The 21,356-nt window shown below is 42.3% G+C and overlaps 2 protein-coding genes and 1 pseudogene across 4 annotated transcripts; 2 read left to right on the top strand and 1 right to left on the bottom strand.

Annotated features, from left to right (window-relative positions):
- The first annotated feature begins 8,442 nt into the window (after positions 1–8,442).
- LOC127635798 (mitochondrial uncoupling protein 2-like) lies at positions 8,443–10,451 on the top strand. 2 transcript variants are annotated; one of them, XM_052116022.1, is made up of 8 exons: positions 8,443–8,549; positions 8,661–8,797; positions 8,899–9,106; positions 9,241–9,448; positions 9,534–9,734; positions 9,825–9,926; positions 10,019–10,199; positions 10,310–10,451. In XM_052116022.1, exons 3-8 carry the CDS (start codon positions 8,981–8,983, stop codon positions 10,422–10,424), a joined length of 933 nt encoding a protein of 310 aa, XP_051971982.1. In that variant the 5' UTR covers positions 8,443–8,549; positions 8,661–8,797; positions 8,899–8,980; the 3' UTR covers positions 10,425–10,451. The 2 variants fall into 2 exon arrangements, with proteins under 2 accessions (XP_051971982.1, XP_051971983.1); XM_052116023.1 differs by having other exon boundaries at positions 9,537–9,734.
- Positions 10,452–13,926: 3,475 nt separating this feature from the next.
- Positions 13,927–16,684, top strand: LOC127635705 (mitochondrial uncoupling protein 2-like). Of its 2 annotated transcripts, XM_052115923.1 has the most exons (8): positions 13,927–14,064; positions 14,184–14,343; positions 14,805–15,025; positions 15,393–15,606; positions 15,713–15,907; positions 15,989–16,090; positions 16,179–16,359; positions 16,449–16,684. In XM_052115923.1, exons 3-8 carry the CDS (start codon positions 14,900–14,902, stop codon positions 16,558–16,560), a joined length of 930 nt encoding a protein of 309 aa, XP_051971883.1. In that variant the 5' UTR covers positions 13,927–14,064; positions 14,184–14,343; positions 14,805–14,899; the 3' UTR covers positions 16,561–16,684. The 2 variants fall into 2 exon arrangements, with proteins under 2 accessions (XP_051971883.1, XP_051971884.1); XM_052115924.1 differs by lacking the exons at positions 13,927–14,064; positions 14,184–14,343 and having other exon boundaries at positions 14,885–15,025; positions 15,248–15,606.
- A 133-nt stretch (positions 16,685–16,817) lies between these two features.
- On the bottom strand, positions 16,818–18,513 carry LOC127635754 (dnaJ homolog subfamily B member 13-like; annotated as a pseudogene).
- Between the last annotated feature and the right edge of the window lie 2,843 nt (positions 18,514–21,356).

The following is a 21,356-nucleotide window of genomic DNA, read 5'->3' on the forward strand; positions in this document are numbered from 1 at the left end:
TAAAGTTTTCCACCTGCTTATTGGTCAGGTTATTGTTTAGGATGCACGCACTGAAACATTTGGGCCTTGAAGCGCTCATGACATAAAAAAATCATCTGTCCTAATTGATCAGCCTCAATCACTGTAAATCCTGTTTCCATTGAAAGCAATGCAAAAATAGACCATATTTTTTACCTGAATTTTCCAATGTCTTAAATTGGAAGTGTTATTGTTCTGTTTACTGTCAAACTGTCTTTTGTTCTTGTTCTCAGCTGTCTTGCAGTGGCCACAAAATATATACAGACACTTACGCTGCAATTAAAAATAAATATAAATATCATTGCATTAGACAACAAAATATCAAACCAAGCAAGATTATTGTAAAGACAAAGTATAAGCAGACTCTAACATTCCACAAAATTAAACAATAGTTCTAAAACGTCCGGTCCTGGATGCTGATTGGTCAATTATGTGTTCTAGCTGTGCTTAAATACAGTTCATTCTAGCATAATTTGTTTGCAGATGCCACTTGGTTTGATATTTTGTATCTAATGCAATGACATACATGATTTATTGTCCACTTACTTTTTGGGGCCACTGTTTGATGCATAACTACATATGGAGTTTTGATAAGACTAACAAATACCTTTCCATATATTGAATGTGACCTACTGAACTTTCCCTTAGTATAGATGTGTCTTTGTTTTTCAAAGGAAATGTTTATAAGATAGGTCTCAACTGCTGCTGTCTATGTTAGACATGAATTAATGTGCGTCAGCCAAGGATATATCCAGTTTCAGTTCTGGGTGTTGTGTGAGCATGTGTGTCTGGTTGGACGGGGGGTTGTTTACCTCTCTCAGAAGCAGAAAGATCATAGGGTACGTTAAAGAAACTGGTTCTAGCTATTGCAGACAGTAACGGAAGGACATCAAGTTTACAGACTAGCAACAATATACAAAAGAAAGATGGGATTCTTTTATCTACACACACACACACACACACACACACATACAAAAACAAATCTTGAAACTGCACTGGGTACAAAAATATGCAGAAAAAATAACTAAGTTGTTTAAATGACATTAAAACCCAACTATCACTCTTTGCAAAGGTACAAGTCTTGATCTTGATCTTGATATGGAACAGCTCATTGGTCTTTCATTCACACTAAACAGACCTTATGGGAGGGCCTGCCGGCAGCAAAGAGTAGCAAACCGAGTCTAATGCAGACACCCACAGTATATTTAGTTTCCTTGAAAGGTGCGATAGCTGTTGTGTCAGTTCAGGAGGAAATATCATAACAATAACACAGCCGTTTCATAAACTGACTGTCCCACCTCATGGTTAATTTGCTTTTACTTTTTCCACATCTCTCTCTGTCAGCAGGTTTAATGCTGCTGGCATTAAGACAACAAATATTTCACACTATTCATTGAAACATGATAATGGCATAGTGATGTAACTGTCATTTGTGTCTCTTTTCAAAGCCAAGGCTTAAATAGAAGCATTGGACAGTGTCATTATTGAGTGTTCCATGCAACACAAGTATTTCTACATTCTTTTTATGTTCTTTGTTTTCTTTAGATCACAGTATACACTGCAAGCTGCGTCAAGGAAATTGCATTTTTTAATAAAAAATTTCAAAAAAGTTTTAAAGGCTGACGAAGAAATATCCAGATCTAACACCACACTCAACAAAATTAATAAATAAAAATAAGGAATTATATTTTGGCGAAATATAATGAGAAATTAAGAACACTTTTGGATCCTTTACAATTATTTGCATTGTGACATTTTTATATTTTTTGTATTTAATGACAAATAAGCATCTTTCCCCCAAAAATGAAAGCAAGTCTAATTTTTATGACTTTTCTGCAGACTTTTTCTTAATGTCTTCATTTCCATAATGCAAAACGTAATATCTCATTTTCTATCTTTTAAATTTCAGGGTGAAATACAACCTGGACATTTCTTTCTTTTCCATTTTCGTGAGATTCAACCCCAAAGATCCAGTTTATTTGCAGGGTTGCTTAGCATGAGGACAAAAGAGCAGCCTGTACCCTCTCTTACCCACAGCCTCCTGCTAGTCTAAACCAAAACCAATCTGATCTGGACTACAGGTTCTTGATTTATGATGTGCAGATGTCTCACATGCACTCCCGCTCTGAAACACACAGATTGGCAGTAAAGAGTGGAATTCTCCGAATAGTATTATACAACTTTAACATGTTTTGGGAGGAGCAACGTCTAAGAACATGTTGTTTTTTCAGGCATGGATGTACCAATCACCTCTGCCAAATTTCTGTAAGGTGCTGGTGTCTATATATTCAGAAAAAACAAACAAAAAACATTCAGACAGAAAACGACTCGGTTACTAACGGAACCTCGGTTCCCTGAGAGGAGGGAACGAGTATTGCGTAAGTAGCTTACGCTATGGGAAAACTCAGTTTCTCGAGAAATATTGAAGTCTTTATGTAAAACGCATTGCAGCTGCACAGCAGACAGCAATGAGCGAGGCAGCTCGGTCATTGGCTGTGCTGCGGCAACTTGCTCGAACCAATGACGGGCGACTCTGAACGCGCGACCAATGAGCGCCGGCTCAGCGGCTCAGAGCCCGCCAAGATGGGCGAGGCTAAGGCTATATATTAGGCGCCCCGTCATGAGTTCTTTGGGTTCAATCCACTGAAGCGAACTGACCAAGCACAAGCACGGCAGCTTACGCAATACTTGTTCCCTCCTCTCAGGGAACCGAGGTTACGTTAGTAACCGAGTCGTTCCCTTTCGAGAGGTCTCTCCTATTGCGTAAGTAGCTTACGCTATGGGAACACCATGCAAAACGCCGTGCGTGCTGACTTCGCTCTATAAAGCCAGAGGCAGATGCCTGAGCCTTAAAGCAAAGTGATTATTCAACGAGCCGGCCGACGGCGAGCTATATAATGGGAAAATACAGAGCGCCTTTGCCCAAGGTGGCCCATGGTGGGGCGCTCATTGTAAAAACACAAGCACATATCTTATCTACTGATTTTTCTATTTACTGATATGCGTAAAAGACCCTCTAAGTCAGTCAGAGATGGACCTTATAAGGGAGGAGATAATGCTCAGCATATACATACTCCAGTCCATACTACAGTCAGGCTGATAGAATGTTGGAATGCAATGAGGGGACCTGTAGGTTATAAAACCTGATAAATGTCGAAGGCAAGGTCCAGCCTGCCGCCGCACAAATATCTTCAATGGGTATCCCACGAGGAGGCCATGCTCCTCGTAGAGTGAGCTCTGACGCCTAAGAGGCATTGAAGGCCCTTGGCTTCATAAGCCAGCGCTATAGCATCCACTATCCAGCGCGATATTCTTTGCTTTGAAACTGCGAGACCTTTAGTGCGGCCGCCAAAGCATACGAATAATTGTTCCGTCTGCATCAGTTCTGGAAACCACGTCTGGTTCTTCCAGAGTGGGGCTACCAGGAGCACTGCACATTTCACCTCCCTGATCCGACTGATGACCTGAGGTTGCATCGCGATCGGGGGAAAAGCATACAAGGGGCGGCTCGGCCAGACTTGGGCGAGCGCGTCCGTGCTCTTTGAGAAGAAAAGAGGGCAGTGCGCATTTTCCCTGGAGGCGAAGATGTTGACCTCTGCCTCGCCAAAGGTTTGCCATAACCACTGAACCGTCAGGGGGTGGAGAGACCATTCTCCTGGGAGAACTTTGTCTCTGGACAGCATGTCCGCTCCTGGTTCAGGACGCCTGGCACATGCGCTGCTCTCAGCGAGCGCAGGTTGTGCTGTGACCATAAGATGAGCTCCCTGGCCATAGAGTGCAGGGAGCTCGACCTGAGTCCACCCTGGCGATTTATATACGGTACTACCGTCATGTTGTCCGTTCGGACCAGGACGTGTTCGTTTTTCAGGTACGGAAGCAGGGCTCTGAGAGCCAAGGCGACCGCTTTCATTTCCAGACAGTTTATATGTAGGCGCTTTTCGGGTTTGACCAAAAGCCGGAGACAGGCCTGCCCTCGTAGAGGGCCCCCATCCTATTTTGGAGGCATCTGTCATGATCATTTTTCTCCGTGTGTTCACGCCCAGACTCACGCCGGTTTGATACCAGTCGACGGCTTTCCAGGGCGTCAGGGCTTTTATACAGCCGTGATTCGCTCTGATTAAAAAGTGGCCCAAAGCGCCACGCGCGTGAGTGGGGACACGGCTCTTGAGCCAGCGTTGGAGAGGACGCATGTGCAACAATCCTAGCTGGAGTACAGCTGATGCCGAGGCCATGAGACCGAGCATCCTTTGAAATCGTTTGACGGGCAGCGCTACGCTCTGAATGATGTTGCAAGCGCCGAATAGCGAGCGGCGCTCTGATGAGAGGCGCCGTCATCTGCACTGAGTCTAGCACTATTCCCAGAAAAGAGATATTCTGGCTGGGGATAGCACGCTCTTTGCAAAATTTATTCTCAGACCCAGGCATTCTAGATGGCTGATCATCCAAGATCTGTGCATCGTTAACTGACTCTCTGATTGTGCTAGGATTAGCCAATCGTCGAGGTAATTCAGTATTCGCACTCCCGCTGTCTCAGGGGAAAGTGCTGCGTCCATACATTTCGTGAATGTACGGGGGCCAATGATAGGTCGAATGGTAGTACTGTGTACTGGTATGACTGTCCCTCGAGCTGAATCTCAGAAATGGCCTGTGATGAGGCGCTATCGGAATGTGAAAGTAAGCGTCTTTCAAATCCACTGATAGAAACCAATCCCCGGGGCGAACTTGCGCGAGGATATGTTTGGTCGTTAACATTCTGAACGAGCGAATCATTAAAGCTTTGTTCAGATGTCTGAGATCTAGGATGGGGCGGAGGCCACCGTTCTTTTTCGGGACGAGAAAATAGCGGCTGTAAAAACCCGCCTCGCTCATAGAGGGAGGAACAGTTTCTATAGCGCCCTTCTCTATCAGTTTGAGCACCTCGGTGCGTAGGACATGTGAAACATCTTTCCTCACTTTCGTCTCGACCACCGCTGAAAAGCGGGGTGGTCTGCGAGCGAATTGAAGCGAGTAACCGTGTTTTATTATGTTCAAAACCCATTTCGGCATGTCGGGGATTTTTTTTCCCAGGCTTTTGCTTGCACAGATATGGGCTGAATGCTGGCTGGGGGCGTGTCGCAGTGACGTATGGGCCCCGCCGGCGAATCGCCTTGTGCTAACACTGAGCTTACAGCTCTCAGAGGCAAGCTTTGTTGAGTGCCGAGTGCAGGGGTGCGTGTGAGATTACAGGCACGCGCGCTATCTCCGTAATGCTCGCAGCATGAGCTGGAGAAATGTTTGAAACTGTATAGACAGTGTTTACGGGTGGGGGTGCATACATTGTAATAGGCACGCGCACCACTTTCATAAAGCTTCCCGCTCTTAGCGGGGAGTTTCTTGGCTCGCGCATTGCATCTGTGATGCTCGCGGCATGAGTCAGAGAACTGTTTGAAACTGTATGGGCAGCGCTTATGGGTGGGGGTGCATATACTGTAGTAGGCACGCGAGCCACTTTCATAAAGCCTCCAGCTCATGGCGGGGGTTTTGGCCATGCATACAGTGTTTGTGTGTAGGGGTGCATGCATGACAGCAGGCACGCGCGCTCCCTTTATAGTATTTCCCGCTTTTACTGGGGAAGTGTTTATAACTGTGGGAACAGTGCTTGTGTGTAGTGGTGCATACATGACAATAGGCACACAATCTACATTTATGGGGCGTCCAGCTTGAGCTGGGGAAGTATTCGGCACTGTTTGGACAGTATTGATATGTGGGAATGCGCACTTTAGTGTGGACACGTGACCCCTTAGTGACACAGGCAGAAAATGACTCTTTTTGTGATTTCTGTGTGTTGCCGTTAAAACGGCGTTAGGTGAGCGAGTTCTGTGACTGGCCCATTGACTGCTGTACAGACATTTCCAGCCGCCTGTAAGGGGACTGGGTAATGTTTTACACGTTTTGGAGAGAGTGGTCCGGCTTTTGCGAGACACGCACTCTCTCTTTTTCTTCCTATGGCTAGGAAGACTTACGAGGCTCCGGGTTCAGCACGATCTTGGCAGAGGTCCCCGTCGCTCAGGCGGCTGCTTTCGGTTAGCGGAACGCGAGCGGCGTCGAGCGTCCTTTTCAGGTTTGACGAGCTGGAGCGCTTGGTTAGGAAGTGACGCATAGCCTGCGAATCCTTCCGAGCTTCAGTGAAGCGTTCAGCGAACTCTCTTACCACCGGTCCGAACAGGCCGCTTGGAGCGATAGGCGCATCGAGGAATGGCGCCTTATCCGCGTCCTTCATTTCTGTTAGCGTCAACCACAGATGGCGCTCAAGGACAGTCAGGTTAGCCATGGCCCGGCCGATGGATTGGGCGGTGGCCTTTGTGGCTCGCAGGGCTACATCAGTGGCGCTGCGCAGGTCCTTGAAAGCCTCAGGTTCAGGTCCAGACTCGTCCATGGTGCGGAGAAGTTTGGCCTGATAGACTTGCAGAACAGCCATGGAATGAAGCGCTGACGCAGCTTGGCCAGCGGTGGCGTATGCGCGACCGGCGAGAGCTGAGGTAGATCGGCAGGGCTTCGAGGGATGAGAAGCTTTGGCTTTCCATCCAGCGGTGGAGGGTGGGCACAGATGGTTGGCCACAGCCTCCTCGAGGGGCGGGGTTCCCTCGTAGCCTCTTTCTCTCGCGCCGTCCACCGAGGAGAGCGAGGAAGAGAAAGAAGGCTTTAGGCGAGCAGAGTGCGGGGCTTTCCACGACTTTGTGAGTTCGTCGTGAACTTCGGGGAAGAAAGGGGAGGGTCTCTGTCGAGGGCCTGCCGGCGCTCTGCAGGAACCACTCGTCCAGCCGGCTGCGGGCGGGTTCTTCCGGAGAAGACCATTCGAGCCCGAGGTCTTCCACGGCTTTAGACAGGATGCGGACGATCTCTGAGTCCATGCTGGTGCCCGTGCTCGTGTCTGCTAATGTCGACGGCGCGGGGTCGAAGGCCGAGCCCGCCAGTGGTCGGATGCAGCGCCAAAGGTCGAAGGCATTTGAAACAACGCCTCGAATTTGCTCTTTCACTAAAAGACAAAAGCGTCGCAGAGGCGAACACTTGCAAAGTAGCTTTCAGTAAAAGGATATCAAAGGTGATGCGCGCCAGATGGCGTAGCAGAAGGCTTTGAAGGCGGCTGAAGGTGCCGGGCGCCCTCGTAGCAGTCCTGCTGTAGGCTTGTCGACGGCGGGCTGAAAAGACTCAAATAATCCAGAGGATCCAGCTAAGAGAAGGTCTTTGCTGAAGGAGATTAAATCTAAAGAACTCTCATGACGGGCGTCTAATATATAGCCTTAGCCACGCCCATCTTGGCGGGCTCTGAGCGCTAGCGGCCGAAGCGCTCATTGGTCGCGTGTTCAGAGTCGCCCGTCATTGGTTCGAGCAAGTTGTCGCAGCACAGCCAATGACCGAAGCTGCCTCGCTCATTGCTGTCTGCCGTGCAGCTGCAATGCGTTTTACATAAAGACTTCAATATTTCTCGAGAAACAGAGTTTTCCCATAGCGTAAGCTACTTACGCAATAGGAGAGACCTCTCGAAAGGGAACCCATTTTATTGTATTTTTTTAAAGTTCCATATATTGTTTTATGATAAACTAATGGCAACAATATTCAAATCTCTGACCACATCTCTTTATATGCCTTTTATGATCCCTAAAAGTGCCAGCCCTTAGATCAAAATGACAAACCCCCTCTTTGATAGGATGAACATATAGCCCCTGGCACACTCAGCAGCCAATAAGAGCCGACTCTGATTATGGTCCAAAATTCCCCCCTGCTGGCCATTGGCCAGGCGTGTTTTGGGAAGTGGGGAAAAGGTGACGCAGTGCAAAAAGGCATGACAGTGGCCCAGCACATGTTTATGAACATCTATATTTGTGTTAATAAAAACAATGCACAATTATGCCAAAAATCATAATTGTCATTATTTCCCTTGATATTGTAATCACAATTACTTATTTCAAATAATATATTAAATTCCTTTTTTGTGTGTGGGGCAAATAGGAAGCCATACTATTTATTTATAAACTCTGTATGTAAGGTACAGCTCCAAAAACAAACTTTGTACCAAAGCTATATCGTTATTGAAATGGAAGTGTTCTAGTTTTGTCACACCATTACTGATAGGCTTATGTACTCAATGAACATGTCTGCAATTGGTTACAATGCTCAACCATTGAAAAATTCCACAGGACTAAATGTATGTAAATTAACTTTTGTAATTGATGCTTTTCACAATTAGTAAATTGCAGTATACGTAATTGTAATCTCGATTGTTTTTTCAATTAATTGTGCAGTTACAACAACTAGTAAACAAGTGTACTGGATCTCCTGCCACACAGTTTAATTAAAAATAGAACTATGTGTGACGAAAGCAACACACAGGACCAGCTGCAACCGGCACACGCCTATAAATTCAGAGTTTGACAGACCGGTCACATCAGTATCAGGTGAAAAACACACTCGGTGGATTAAGCTCTGGGTGGGAATAATACTTTTACTTTCTGTCAGTTCAATTTGGATTAACAATTTCATATTACAGCAAGGTTGGTGAAAAACTGTTATTTTACTACTTTCCACTTAATATTGTCTGATTATTTCCATATTTTTTATAATCCAATCAAGATTTGCTCCTGACTCTAAATGTTTTTCTGTAGTGTTGTGCTGCTGGTATGCTGCTTTGGGACACTGAGACACAATTTTTTATAGCCAATGCTTTTGAAACATTTAAAACAAAAGATAAAAGAGTTATCCCTTTGGAAGAGACTTGACATGGAATCAGCAGTCTGCTGAGGTAAAGTGAAACTGAAAAGATCATTTAGAAAAAAAGTTAATCAAAATTAAGATGATGATTCACATCCCTTGATTTTTTGGTTCTCTCTTATTCCCTGTCAGGTGGTGAAACAAGAGGAGCTCTAGCGAATAAAGTAAAAATATCTTTGCTGCTGTTTATCTTGTCAGAATCTAAGCACAAAAAATGGTTGGAATCAAACCCAGCGACTTGCCACCAACTGCCACTGTCAAGTTTTTCGGAGCTGGAACAGCAGCATGTTTTGCTGACTTAATTACCTTCCCCCTGGACACAGCCAAAGTGAGGCTTCAGGTAAGAACCCATGAAGATCTTAAGTGTTTGAATCAATGGACTAATACAAAAAGCACATTAAGTGTCTGATTAAGTCAGTGCTGTTTAGATAATCCACCTGTTGTGGCTTTTAGCATTGTATCATCTCATTTCAGATCCAGGGAGAGTCTAAAGCTACCTCAGAATTGGCAGCGGTGAAATATCGCGGAGTGTTTGGCACCATAACCACTATGGTGCGTACAGAGGGTGCAAGGAGTCTGTACAATGGTCTGGTCGCAGGATTGCAACGACAGATGAGCTTCGCATCTGTTCGCATTGGTCTTTATGACTCCATGAAGCAATTCTACACCAGAGGATCTGAGAGTGCGTATCAAACTGTTTAGATGAATAGAGACAGAAATGATTGAGGAAATATAAGGTTGATGCTAACAATCTGATCGTCATTTAGCAGATGCAGGCATTGTAATTCGCCTACTGGCTGGCTGCACCACCGGGGCCATGGCTGTAGCTTTTGCACAGCCTACAGATGTTGTAAAAGTGCGTTTCCAAGCTCAAGTGCGTCAGGCAGATGGAATAAAGAGATATAATGGCACAATGGATGCGTATCGAACTATCGCCCGTGATGAGGGTATTCGTGGGCTCTGGAAAGGTGAGTTAGACTTGGCCTTAACATGTCATTCAAGGTTGATGTTGTCTGTTGGAAATACACTTCCATGTATTCATTCTTTTCTAATTCTAGGCTGTATGCCAAACATCACAAGGAATGCAATTGTAAACTGTGCAGAGCTGGTCACTTATGACATTATCAAGGAACTCATTCTGAAACATGATCTCATGACAGGTATGGGGCCCGTGATATAAACCCTACACTATCACCATGGTTTCTCTGAAAACAGTTGCTGATGTTTTTTTATGTCCATGTTCCCTGTCTAGATAACTTACCCTGCCACTTTACCGCTGCATTTGGTGCTGGTTTCTGCACCACAATTGTGGCGTCTCCGGTAGACGTGGTAAAAACCCGCTTCATGAACTCATCTGCAGGCCAGTACAGCAGTGCACTTAATTGTACTCTCACTATGCTGACCAAAGAGGGACCAGCAGCTTTTTATAAGGGGTAAGAACATGCTCTTGATTGCTGTTATTTACAGTACATGGAGCTGTGAGCTCATTTTAACAAAGACTCCTCCAGTACCATGACTGCAGCATTTTCATCTTCCCCAACAGCTTTGTGCCTTCTTTCCTTCGGCTGGGATCTTGGAACATTGTGATGTTTGTCTCTTATGAACAAATCAAGAGATTGCTGACTAGAATGCAACACTCATGGGAGTCACCATTCTGAAGGCTGACTGAGGACATTTTGTTGTCAGTATCTTTTGACTGTGATTAAAACGAGGGGGCAATTCTTTTTGTAATAAGAACAGAGGACTCCCTGGGTCACCAGATTAAGTCTTATCTCAGAGAAAGGGTGTAGTTGTGACATATCAACCACTTTTTAAGGTCAAGCTCATCACAAATAAAAAATTAGTTGCCAAAAATGTGGCTGATAAATCAATTTGTGCACATTTTGTCTTAGTTTCAGTGTTTTAGGGCACTGAGAGGAATGGTTCGAGTTACATCTGCATTGTTTAAATATATTCCTAAATTGTCATGAAAATTGGGTCCATGATTAAATTAATAAATGTCTGTATTTATACTATAAATTAACAAATAAACTTGTTTTATTGAAGTTTGAAAGAAAAATAGCATGTTTCAAGAACACCAGGATGTGTATCTTTTACAAATATCATGATCAGAGCACCGGTGGAGAGAGTCAGCAGTTAAAGTTCCTCGGTGTCCACATTACTGAGGAACTCACATGGTCAGTCCACACTGAGGCCGTTGTGAAGAAGGCTCACCAGCGGCTGAGGACGTTTGGAATGAACCACCACATCCTCACACGGTTCTACACCAGTACTGTAGAGAGCATCCTGACTGGCTGCATCACCGGCAATAGCACCGCCCACAACCGCAAAGCCCTGCAAAGGGTGGTGCGAACTGCCAGACACATCATCGGAGGCGAGCTTCCCTCCCTCCAGGACATATATAACAGGCGGTGTGTGAAAAATGCTCAGAGGATCATCAGAGACTCCAGCCACCCGAGTCATGGGCTGCTCTCACTGCTACCATCAGGCAGGCGGTATCGCAGCATCAGGACCCGCACCAGCTGACTACATGACAGCTTCTTCCCCCAAGCAATCAGACTTTTGAACACTTGATCACTCACAATCAATAAAAAAAAGCACTGCATTTTATTAATCTTATATCTCACACTGGACTGTCAAATATATTCCCCTCAATACAACTACTGTATATATATTTTTTATATACTCTTATTTTATTTTTTTTATTGTATGTTTATTCTATATGGTGTATTGTTTACTGTACATTGTATATTATTATTGTGTTGTGTAAGTATGTGTACATTTGATATGTAACTTGTGTTGTGTAAATATGTTGTTTATTGTAATTGGTATATGTCTCGTCACTGTCATGACTGCTATGTTGCTCAGAACTGCACACAAGACTTTCAACTACCATTTTTAGCATGTGTCCAACAACTCAATGTAAATATTGTAAATAGTACAAATTATGCAATTTAACAATAAATATGTATAAAAAAATTATATATGAAAAACAATATCTTATTTATGGGGTAAATACATTTATTTGTTCATTTTTTAAAAAGCCAAAATGTAACCAAAATCAGGGGTGTCTCTAGACTTCAGTGTCATCCCACTTAGCCCACAGGCCACATTATAATAATTTAAATAAAGACATATCGCCAAGCTGTGATCTGTGTTTCTGGGGGCTTTCACACTAGCACTTTTGGTGCGCACCCCGGTTCGAATGACGTCAGAGTTCGGTTTGTTTGGATGATGTGAACGCTGTCTTCCGAACTCGAGTCCGCTTAAAAAGGTGGTCTGGGGTACGGTTCATGTGAACTCCAGTACGGTTCGCTGCTGATATGAACGCAATCGAACCAAACCGCGGAAGTGAACCACTATTGATGACGTATAATGTGGTTGTCAGTCTCACACATGTCACTTTCAAAATGAGCGGAAAGGGTTTACTTTCGTGCGTGCGTGCGTGTGTGCGTATACACTTACCTTGACGAAAAGCGGGATTGACGCACACGCACTGCAAGCAGAGAGATGATTTCTGCTTGCCTTCGCAAAAATTGTCTTCGGCGGACAGCCCACTGTCTTTTGAACGATTTCAGCATTTTTGCGGCAGACAGACGCAAGTGTGTTTCTGTATCTTGATGTTGAAAACAAAACCAAAGTTTAAAAAAAGAACAAATGTGAACCGAGCAAGTCTATTCATTGAATTTTGACGCCTTTTCATTTCGCGGTTATCAAGCAACACGATTACGCACCAGCTGCAGCTTGATGACGCAAGTGTACCGCGGTTCAGATACAAATATATAATGTGAACACAGTCCATCGGGGGCAGGGGGGAGCAATCGAACTCGGATTCGGAACAGGCAATCGAACCAAGTGTGAAAGCCCCCTCTATGTTATTTTATCTGGCCACCAGTTCAGTGTCGGTCTGCTCGGCATCCATCTCCACGCTGAACACCGGAAACTCACATGACATGACCATACGACCATACGTGCCACTCCCTAAACTACTGACTGGTCATCTTTTTATTAGTGGTGTAGAAAATGGGCAAACAGCTCTCAGATAGAATGGGCTGTCACATCTACACATGCACTTATTTATTTAATAAAATCGCAGGATTTGCCGTCATATAATCGCACAGGCTGACATCGCGATTGCGATATGATTAACCGTGCAGCACTAACTGCAACCCCTGTTTGGAAGCTGCCTTCTGTCTCAGACACAGCCTCTTTAAATGGAGGTGCTGACTGACCATAAATTCACTCATATGAGCACAATATTAAGTAGCAGAGTGCGGTTAATGAAGCACATGTCCTGTACACATCTCAGGTGAACACAATTACTGAACTTTGTTTTGCTTCGAGGCTTTACATTCTCCAAGAGAGTTCCAATTTAATACACATCTGTAAAACCAAAATAACAGCAGCTCTGGATGACCAAATTCTGGCAGTTCAAGTATGCTGTTTAAGTCCAGAAACCCTGCTTAAAATGCTTTAGGTTATTGTACCTGCGGAAAAACTCACATATGTAAGAGATATGTAGATACATATCTAATCAAACACCTTTTACCTCAAATATATCAACATGCATTTATATTTTGGCCTAATCGTTTCACATATGCTTTTATCCAAAGCAACTGAAAAATGAGGAACAGACAAGCAATTTGCACACAAAAGTCAACAATATCTGCACAATCACATTGCCAGTACTCAAACCACACTTCAGCCAAATGCTATTTCAAACAAAGGCGTTACAATTCCATTACCAGACGCAAACCAGAAGTAAGCCAGATTTGGCCCAAACATATTGTTGCTGTCAGGGTATGCAAAAGCAAAACAAGTCAGTCTTGAAAGGTGCATTGAACACTGTTTTTTATGAATAACATATAAGCAACACTGTAAATGTATGAAAATGTTTCTCCGTGCTCATCGTTAACTATGGGCTATTTATAAGAGACGTAACGAATTTATCTTAAAAAAAATCTTTATTGTAGAATGATATTTTAAAAGATAATATTAGATGTTATTATCTGCCAGAGTCGTGCAATGTCTAATAGTTCTCCAATTTAATAATAACTTCGAGCGAAAATAAAGAAACTTGTTAGAACTGGTCGTGTCTGTAAAGGCGTTAATTTATGCGCTGAATGAGCCGTTCACGCGTGTCACGTGATGTGACGCCCTGAAGGCGCTTAAAAGCGCATCTGCAAGCGCTCTGCAATCTTCAAAACACTTGTGACTTTAACCGTCAATTTTCTGAGAAAGTTGTTGCTCCCCAAGTAAGCGAACTTCATTGACACTTTATTTGTTTTAACGTTTAAGGTGAGTAAATCTTTCCACACTACGAGTAGACTTTCTCTGGTACTTGGAAAGTTATTTTCTTTTAATATTTGAACTGATGCCGAGCTGTAAATCAATATGTAAATGTTTTTGTTTTGCAGACTTTGGAGAATGTGTTTTACTTGTACAGTTTTTAAACGTTTCTCTATGGAAGAAAAGGCCAACGACATTTTAGTTGAAAGTAATTTCAACCAGAGAGACACTTTTAGAGAATCTTGACTGGCCGGAGAACCCCGCGCGAAGACGAGCTCATCTAAACCGGTTCGTGCAAAGCGCTAAGTTTTTCCAAAAATTCCATCAATTGTCTTGTAGTTGGTTTAGGAGTTATTGTCAGCGTTACATAATCTCGCACTGACTTGTCTGTCTTTTGTATGCACTTCCTTTTACTGAAGTTATTTGTGTGGTAGGCAAACAACGCGTCATGGTGCGGATGTTAACTACTGTGACATGACGTCATCACTTTGTTTGCGTACCAGAGAGAACATGTTGTTCCTGTTTATTCTGTTATTTTTTTTTGTAACACCAATGCCCTAACAAAGCACAAGCATTGTTCCTCTAAAATGGTTTTAAATTGCACAAACAAATTTTATATATATATATATATATATATATATATATATATATACATATATATATATATATATATATATATATATATATATATATATATATATATACCATACTCTTAAAATAAATCTTAATGTTTCGACTTTTTAATCCAGGTTAGGGTGGAGTTCACCTATCTTGTTCGCTACATTGGTTTACAAGAAACATTCCAATTCACCTTTACATTCCTGTGATTCCGGCTGCACCAAACATGGTTGGATTCAAAGCTAGTGATGTGCCCCCCACGGCTACTGTGAAGTTTATTGGTGCAGGAACTGCAGCCTGCATTGCGGACCTCTTCACATTTCCACTTGACACTGCAAAAGTGCGTCTTCAGGTGAGTCTTATTGTATGCAATTTGACTTGTTGAAATAACAAGATCTTTGTTTGCACTGAACCACAGCTGAGCCAGCAGGTCAGTTTGGAGACCACAAATGACTCCCGTGACCATTGGGCAGCAAAAAAAGATTAACAAATTGTTAATTATTTCAGGTGAAAGGGTCTAAAGTCACACTCATGCTGACATCAACTTTATCTTTCTCTTGACTCTTTACACTAGCCACATAAGCAGGTCCAGGCCTTGGTGATTATCCTTGCAGATCCAGAATCGTTGTGGACCCTTTGAGCTGAAGATGCTGCTTCCTCCCTCCCCCTGTGATTCTGTAAAGTTTTGTTTTTCCCATCAACTTTTTTGTTTTGAACAGATTCAAGGGGAGACCAAAGGTCCTGCTAACACATACCATGGTCAGGTGAAATATCGTGGAGTGTTTGGCACGATCACCACCATGGTGCGTGTTGAGGGACCACGCAGTCTCTACAGCGGGCTGGTTGCGGGACTGCAGCGTCAGATGAGCTTTGCCTCTGTACGCATTGGCCTCTATGATTCCGTCAAGCAATTCTACAACAAAGGCTCTGATCGTAAGTTCAAACCATGTGCTATGAGCAAGCAAACACTTTGTAAACCATTTGGTGACTGAGCCCTCTTTCATTAACATGTGCATTGCATTTTCTTCCCTTTTATTAGATGTAGGGATTGTCAGCCGTCTGATGGCAGGATGTACGACTGGAGCCATGGCGGTCGCTGTTGCCCAACCCACCGATGTTGTAAAGGTCCGTTTTCAGGCTCAGATTGGCTCTGGGGCCAATAAACGTTACCATGGAACTATGGATGCATATAGGACCATTGCAAAGGAAGAGGGGATTCGTGGTTTGTGGAAAGGTGAGCTGAGCAACAAGGAAGCACTTTTGTTACATTGCCTTTTTTGTTTTTCTCTGAATAATATTTAAACTACATTTATAGGAACTGGCCCAAACATCACCCGCAATGCCATTGTAAACTGCACTGAGCTGGTGACCTATGACCTCATCAAAGATGCACTTCTGAAATCATCACTGATGACTGGTAAGATTAAGCACAGCAAAATTCAGTGTCTGACTGCAGTAAAAATATTTACAATGCTTTATTTTATTTATTTATTTATTTTTAACAGATGATCTTCCCTGCCACTTTACATCTGCATTTGGAGCTGGTTTCTGTACCACCATAATTGCTTCTCCTGTTGATGTTGTGAAGACAAGATACATGAACTCCACCAAGGGCCAGTACAGCAGTGCCCTCAACTGTGCTGTATACATGCTGACTAAAGAGGGGCCAAAGGCTTTTTACAAGGGGTCAGTTTTATCACCATTTTACCAACGGTAGCTTTACTGTAATGGTTTGAGGATGAAAATTTTATTGACATCTGTCTTTTGTTTTTTAGATTCATGCCGTCTTTTCTGAGGCTGGGTTCTTGGAATGTGGTTATGTTTGTCACATATGAGCAGCTGAAAAGGGCCCTTATGGCAGCTCGCCATAACTGGGTCACTCTTTAAGCAGAAAATGCAGTTAGTTGAGATTCTGATGTGGTACTATTCTCTTGATTTGAGCTTTTCTGTATGACTTTTTACATGTCCATTAAATTAAATTACTTTACATGTCCATTTAAACAACTTTATTTGTGTCTTTTTAAAATCAGAGTTTCTCAAACAGTGTCAACTAGCACACATCTTAATGTTCATGAGTTTAATGTCACTTTTTCAAAACTGCCTTTTGATGAATAGTCAAATTTAAGTAGTCTCAAATTTTGACCAAAGAGCCTGCTTTAGATGCAGTTTCTTCTTCGCTGAGAAATTCTCTGGGAAATGCGTAATGAACTCATCTGGATAGGGAATGCCTCTCGCCAACAACCTACATCACATCTTTGGTGTACTGAGGGCTGTTGCATAAATTTAAAAAGGAAAACACCCTTACAAAATGATGACCTTTGTTGCTGTGCAGCAACAAACAAGATCCCAATAGTAAAACAAGTGTAAACTGCTTTTACACAATTTCAGAGAGTACCACCCCACAGACCAGCAATAATTTATTGAGCCAAACAAGTGCATTACTCCCTGTACAATACTGTTAATAGAGATGTTAAGAAGCCTGCCATCTAGCGTCTCAACTTGTACTGAGAAACCGGTCAAGACCTGTAGCGTTGCAAAAATGCAGTGTTTAAAAGACATTAAACAAAAATTAAACACCTAACATGAAATGTCATTTAAATGTATTCAAATAAAGAATCTAAAGTGATTTTAGAGCAGGATTCAAATTTTTAATCACAGAACTATAAAAATGCTGGTCCAGTACAGCGATCACATGTTAAATAATAGTTTTAATGCGTTTGTATTCCAGTTACAACTTTGTGCTGAAGTTCCTCCACCTTTTCAAGAGAGTTATGTGCTTTGTGATACAAGTCATCATTCCGCCAGACAAACGTGCGCGGCTTACACAGCTTACTGACTATGCTAAACGGCAATCTACAAAATAGAGCCACATCACAAAATGATATTGTTACAAATGTGTTCCGTCATGCCTGGTCCTCCACTCTTTTGGAATTTTGATCAATGTCCCTTCATTCCATCCTGCGTTCACAGTGAAGGTTAAAATGTTGTCTTATGCTGAACGTGTGTCATCCTTTTATTCATCATGGCCTGCATTAAACATGTTTTCTTGCTGAAATTATTTTCTCATACTTGGCTGTGAAATTGAGTCCTTTTGATTTTTAACATACCCTTTTCCACAGTACTTACCCTTTAAGCTATCCTAATGTTTTGGTTCATCCATATTAATGGTCCTCCAAGGCTAAATGAAGGTCTCCATTGGTGGATCTTGTTTTTTTTTCTTTTGTCCATGCAAGCTCTCTAAAGCTGTGGTTACCTCATTACCATCTTTGGTGAAGAAATCTGTGGAAGCCCAGTAAGTTGACAGATAGGCAATTACTAATCAGAGCTGTGATTCTTCAAAGCACCAGGACATTTCATACTTATCAGATTTAATTTCGACTTAAAAAAACATACAAAAGACCATTCATTAAAGCAACAATAACCCAGCTTTCTCGTCCTGTAAACTTATCAGAAGAAAAAATGACCAGATATTAGTTTTATTGCATCAGAGATTTATTACAGGAAACCCTGTAGAAAAGTCTGCTAAAGTAATAAATGTGTAAAAGTTTGTGATCACTTTTATAATAAAAAAACACATTGTCAAAATAAATCTCAACATTTCCACAGGACATTTTACAAGATATCATTAATTCAGCCAGACAGACAAGAAATAAATATCAGCTTGATGTTAGAGGAAATATGAGACTTAGTACACACATAGATTTAAGGACTAAATATACACATTTATATGGCCTGGAAAGTACATTCTACAGTGAAATGATGGTAAGGTAAGATCTTTTTTCTGACCTGCTTCACACATAGCTTCTCTCCCTCAGGCTGATTCTTCAGAATAACCTCCATAAATATAGGACAACGTATTGCCTTAATTTCACTGATCTAACCAGAGCATAAAAATGCCACCAATAAAGTGTTCATGTAGATTAGAAAACCTGAACACATAAATCTTATTAAATCATACATTTATATACTTTAACGTGACCAAGCTCAAAGCTCTTACATTTACTCTACCTGAACAATACATTCAAGGGTTTTTAAAACTCCATCTACAGTACATCCGGAAAGTATTCAAAGTGCTTCACTTTTTCCACATTTTGTTATGTTACAGCCTTTATTCCAAAATAGATTAAATTCATTATTTTCCTCAAAATTCTACAAATAATACCCCATAATGACAATGTGAAAGAAGCTTGTTTGAAATCTTTGCAAATTTATTACAAATAAAAAACAAACAAAATCACATGTACATAAGTATTCACAGCCTTTGCCATGACATTCAAAATTGAGCTCAGGTGCATCCTGTTTCCACTGATCATCCTTGAGATGTTTCTACAACTTGATTGGAGTCCACCTGTGGTAAATTCAGTTGATTGGACATGATTTGGAAAGGCACACAGCTGTCTATATAAGGTCCCACAGTTAACAGTGCATGTCAGAGCACAAACCATGAAGTCCAAGGAATTGTCTGAAGAGCTCTGAGACAGGATTGTATTGAGGCACAGATCTGGGGAAGGGTACAGAAAAGCAGCATTAAAGGTCCTAATGAGCACAGTATCATCTGTAAATGGAAGAAGTTTGGAAGCACCAGGACTCTTCCTAGAGCTGGCCACCTGGCCAATCTGAGTGATCGGGGGAGAATGGCCTTAGTCAGGGAGGTGACCAAGAACCCGATGGTTACTCTGACAGAGCTCCAGTGTTTCTCTGTGGAGAAGAGGAGAACCTTCCAGAAGAACAACCATCTCTACAGCACTCCACCAATCAGGCCTGTATGGTAGAGTGGCCAGACGGAAGCCACTCCTCATTCAAAGGCACATGACAGCCCACCTGGAGTTTGCCAAATGGCACCTGAAGGACTCTCAGACCATGAGAAACAAAATTCTCTGGTCTGATGAAACAAAGATTGAAATCTTTGGTGTGAATAGCAAGTGTCATGTCTTGAGGAAACCAGGCACTGCTCATCACCTGGCCAATAACATCCTACAGTGAAGCATGGTGGTGGCAGCATCATGCTTTGGGAATGTTTTTCAGTGGCAGGAACTGGGAAACAGGATTGAGGGAAAGATGAATGCAGCAATGTACAGAGACATCCTTGATGAAAACCTGCTCCAGAGTGCTCTGAACCTCAGACTGGGGTGAAGGTTCAAATTCCAACAGGACAAGGACCCCAAGCACACAGCCAAGGTAACAAATGAGTGGCTAAGGGACAACTCTGTGAATGTCCTTGAGTGGCCCAGCCAGAGCCCAGACTTGAACCCGATTGAACATTTCTGTGGAGATCTGAAAATGGCTGTGCACTGACACTCCCCATCCAACCTGATGGAGCTTGAGAGGTCCTGCAAAGAATGGGAGAAACCGCCCAAAAATAGGTGTGTCAAGCTTGTAGCATCATACACAAAAAGACATGAGGCTGTAATTAATGCCAAAGGTGCTTCAAGTGTGTGTGTGTGTGTGTGTGTGTGTGTGTGTGTGTGTGTGTGTGTGTGTGTGTGTGTTTTTTATACATTTCCAAAGATCTCCAAACTTCTTTCATATTGTCATTATGGGGTATTGTTTGTAGAATTGAGGAAAATAATGAATTTAATAAATATTGGCATAAGGCTGTAACATGAGAAAATTTGGAAAGTGAAGTGCTGCAAATACTTTCTGGATGCACTGTGTATATACATCTTGGTCCTGCATCACCATGACCTTGGTGCCTTTTGCTATGCAGGGCATAGCTTATTCATGCAAATGACAGGTAATTAATACTCCCATTTACTTATAGAATAGTTCACAGGATATTCATTGAATTGATGTATCTTTTTAATGAGCAATTAAAATTGCAATGCTTTTGAATTAGGCATAAAATATTTTGAGAAATGTTCTCCATCCCACCAACCTTTCATTGACTCCGATTTCCAAGTAATGGCATAAATTGTGGATGTATTGGGAGTAATGTTCCACTAGAGTCATATCACATACTGAAATGCCCATTAACCACACCAAACTTTGTGCCTGTTGCTGCTTTGATCTGTTTCATCTGAATTTTGTCCTTCATTGGCTGAATGAAAATAATAGTTATGTTAGTCTCTGAATTTGCACAAAAGCATTTTGTATAACCAACATCTTGACTGCACAGATAAAACCTTTATATTTTTAGAAGATGTCTGTATTTCCCAATATCATGCGTGGGCATTGATCTGTCTAGACAAGACACCTGTGTTGACCCAGAAACATCATTAGATCAATGAAAGTGAATTATAGATTATATTGAACAGATTATAAATAAGTTTAATTGCTCTTACACCAAGGCATCTGTGTCGTTAAAACCTCAGTTCTGTGACAACAGGAACAAACATTAAATTACGTTTATGATTTTAATATATCAGTGTACCACATAAATGACAATGCAATATAATCTAACACCCACTGGAGCGACAATGCTGCGCCCAACAGTGTCCGTGTGTTCTGAAAACATAAAACCTGGAGGCAGAAGAACATTGATACATCTGAAAAGACTAAAAAATATACTCAATCATGCGCTGTAGGCCTACAACATACGTCGAAAACAAATGCTACACTGCAACAAACCAGCGATTAAAGATGTCATACCATACTGTATTCAATAATTGGTTCATTGTTAAACGTTGAGATTTTAATTCAACGGTAAAGTTCAAAGGAAACGTAGCAAAAATCATAAATATGTA

This window comes from Xyrauchen texanus, chromosome 43 (genome assembly GCF_025860055.1).
Source record: "Xyrauchen texanus isolate HMW12.3.18 chromosome 43, RBS_HiC_50CHRs, whole genome shotgun sequence".
In the NCBI taxonomy this organism is placed as follows: domain Eukaryota; kingdom Metazoa; phylum Chordata; class Actinopteri; order Cypriniformes; family Catostomidae; genus Xyrauchen; species Xyrauchen texanus.

Bases quoted from the DNA above. Each gene is read 5' to 3' on its own strand.
- LOC127635798 (XM_052116022.1), top strand. From the start codon at position 8,981: ATGGTTGGAATCAAACCCAGCGACTTGCCACCAACTGCCACTGTCAAG. The intron at 9,107-9,240 runs GTAAGAACCCAT...ATCTCATTTCAG, and splicing joins CAGCCAAAGTGAGGCTTCAG to ATCCAGGGAGAGTCTAAAGC. The intron at 9,735-9,824 runs GTGAGTTAGACT...TTCTAATTCTAG, and splicing joins TATTCGTGGGCTCTGGAAAG to GCTGTATGCCAAACATCACA.
- LOC127635705 (XM_052115923.1), top strand. From the start codon at position 14,900: ATGGTTGGATTCAAAGCTAGTGATGTGCCCCCCACGGCTACTGTGAAG. The intron at 15,026-15,392 runs GTGAGTCTTATT...TGTTTTGAACAG, and splicing joins CTGCAAAAGTGCGTCTTCAG to ATTCAAGGGGAGACCAAAGG. The intron at 16,091-16,178 runs GTAAGATTAAGC...TATTTTTAACAG, and splicing joins GAAATCATCACTGATGACTG to ATGATCTTCCCTGCCACTTT.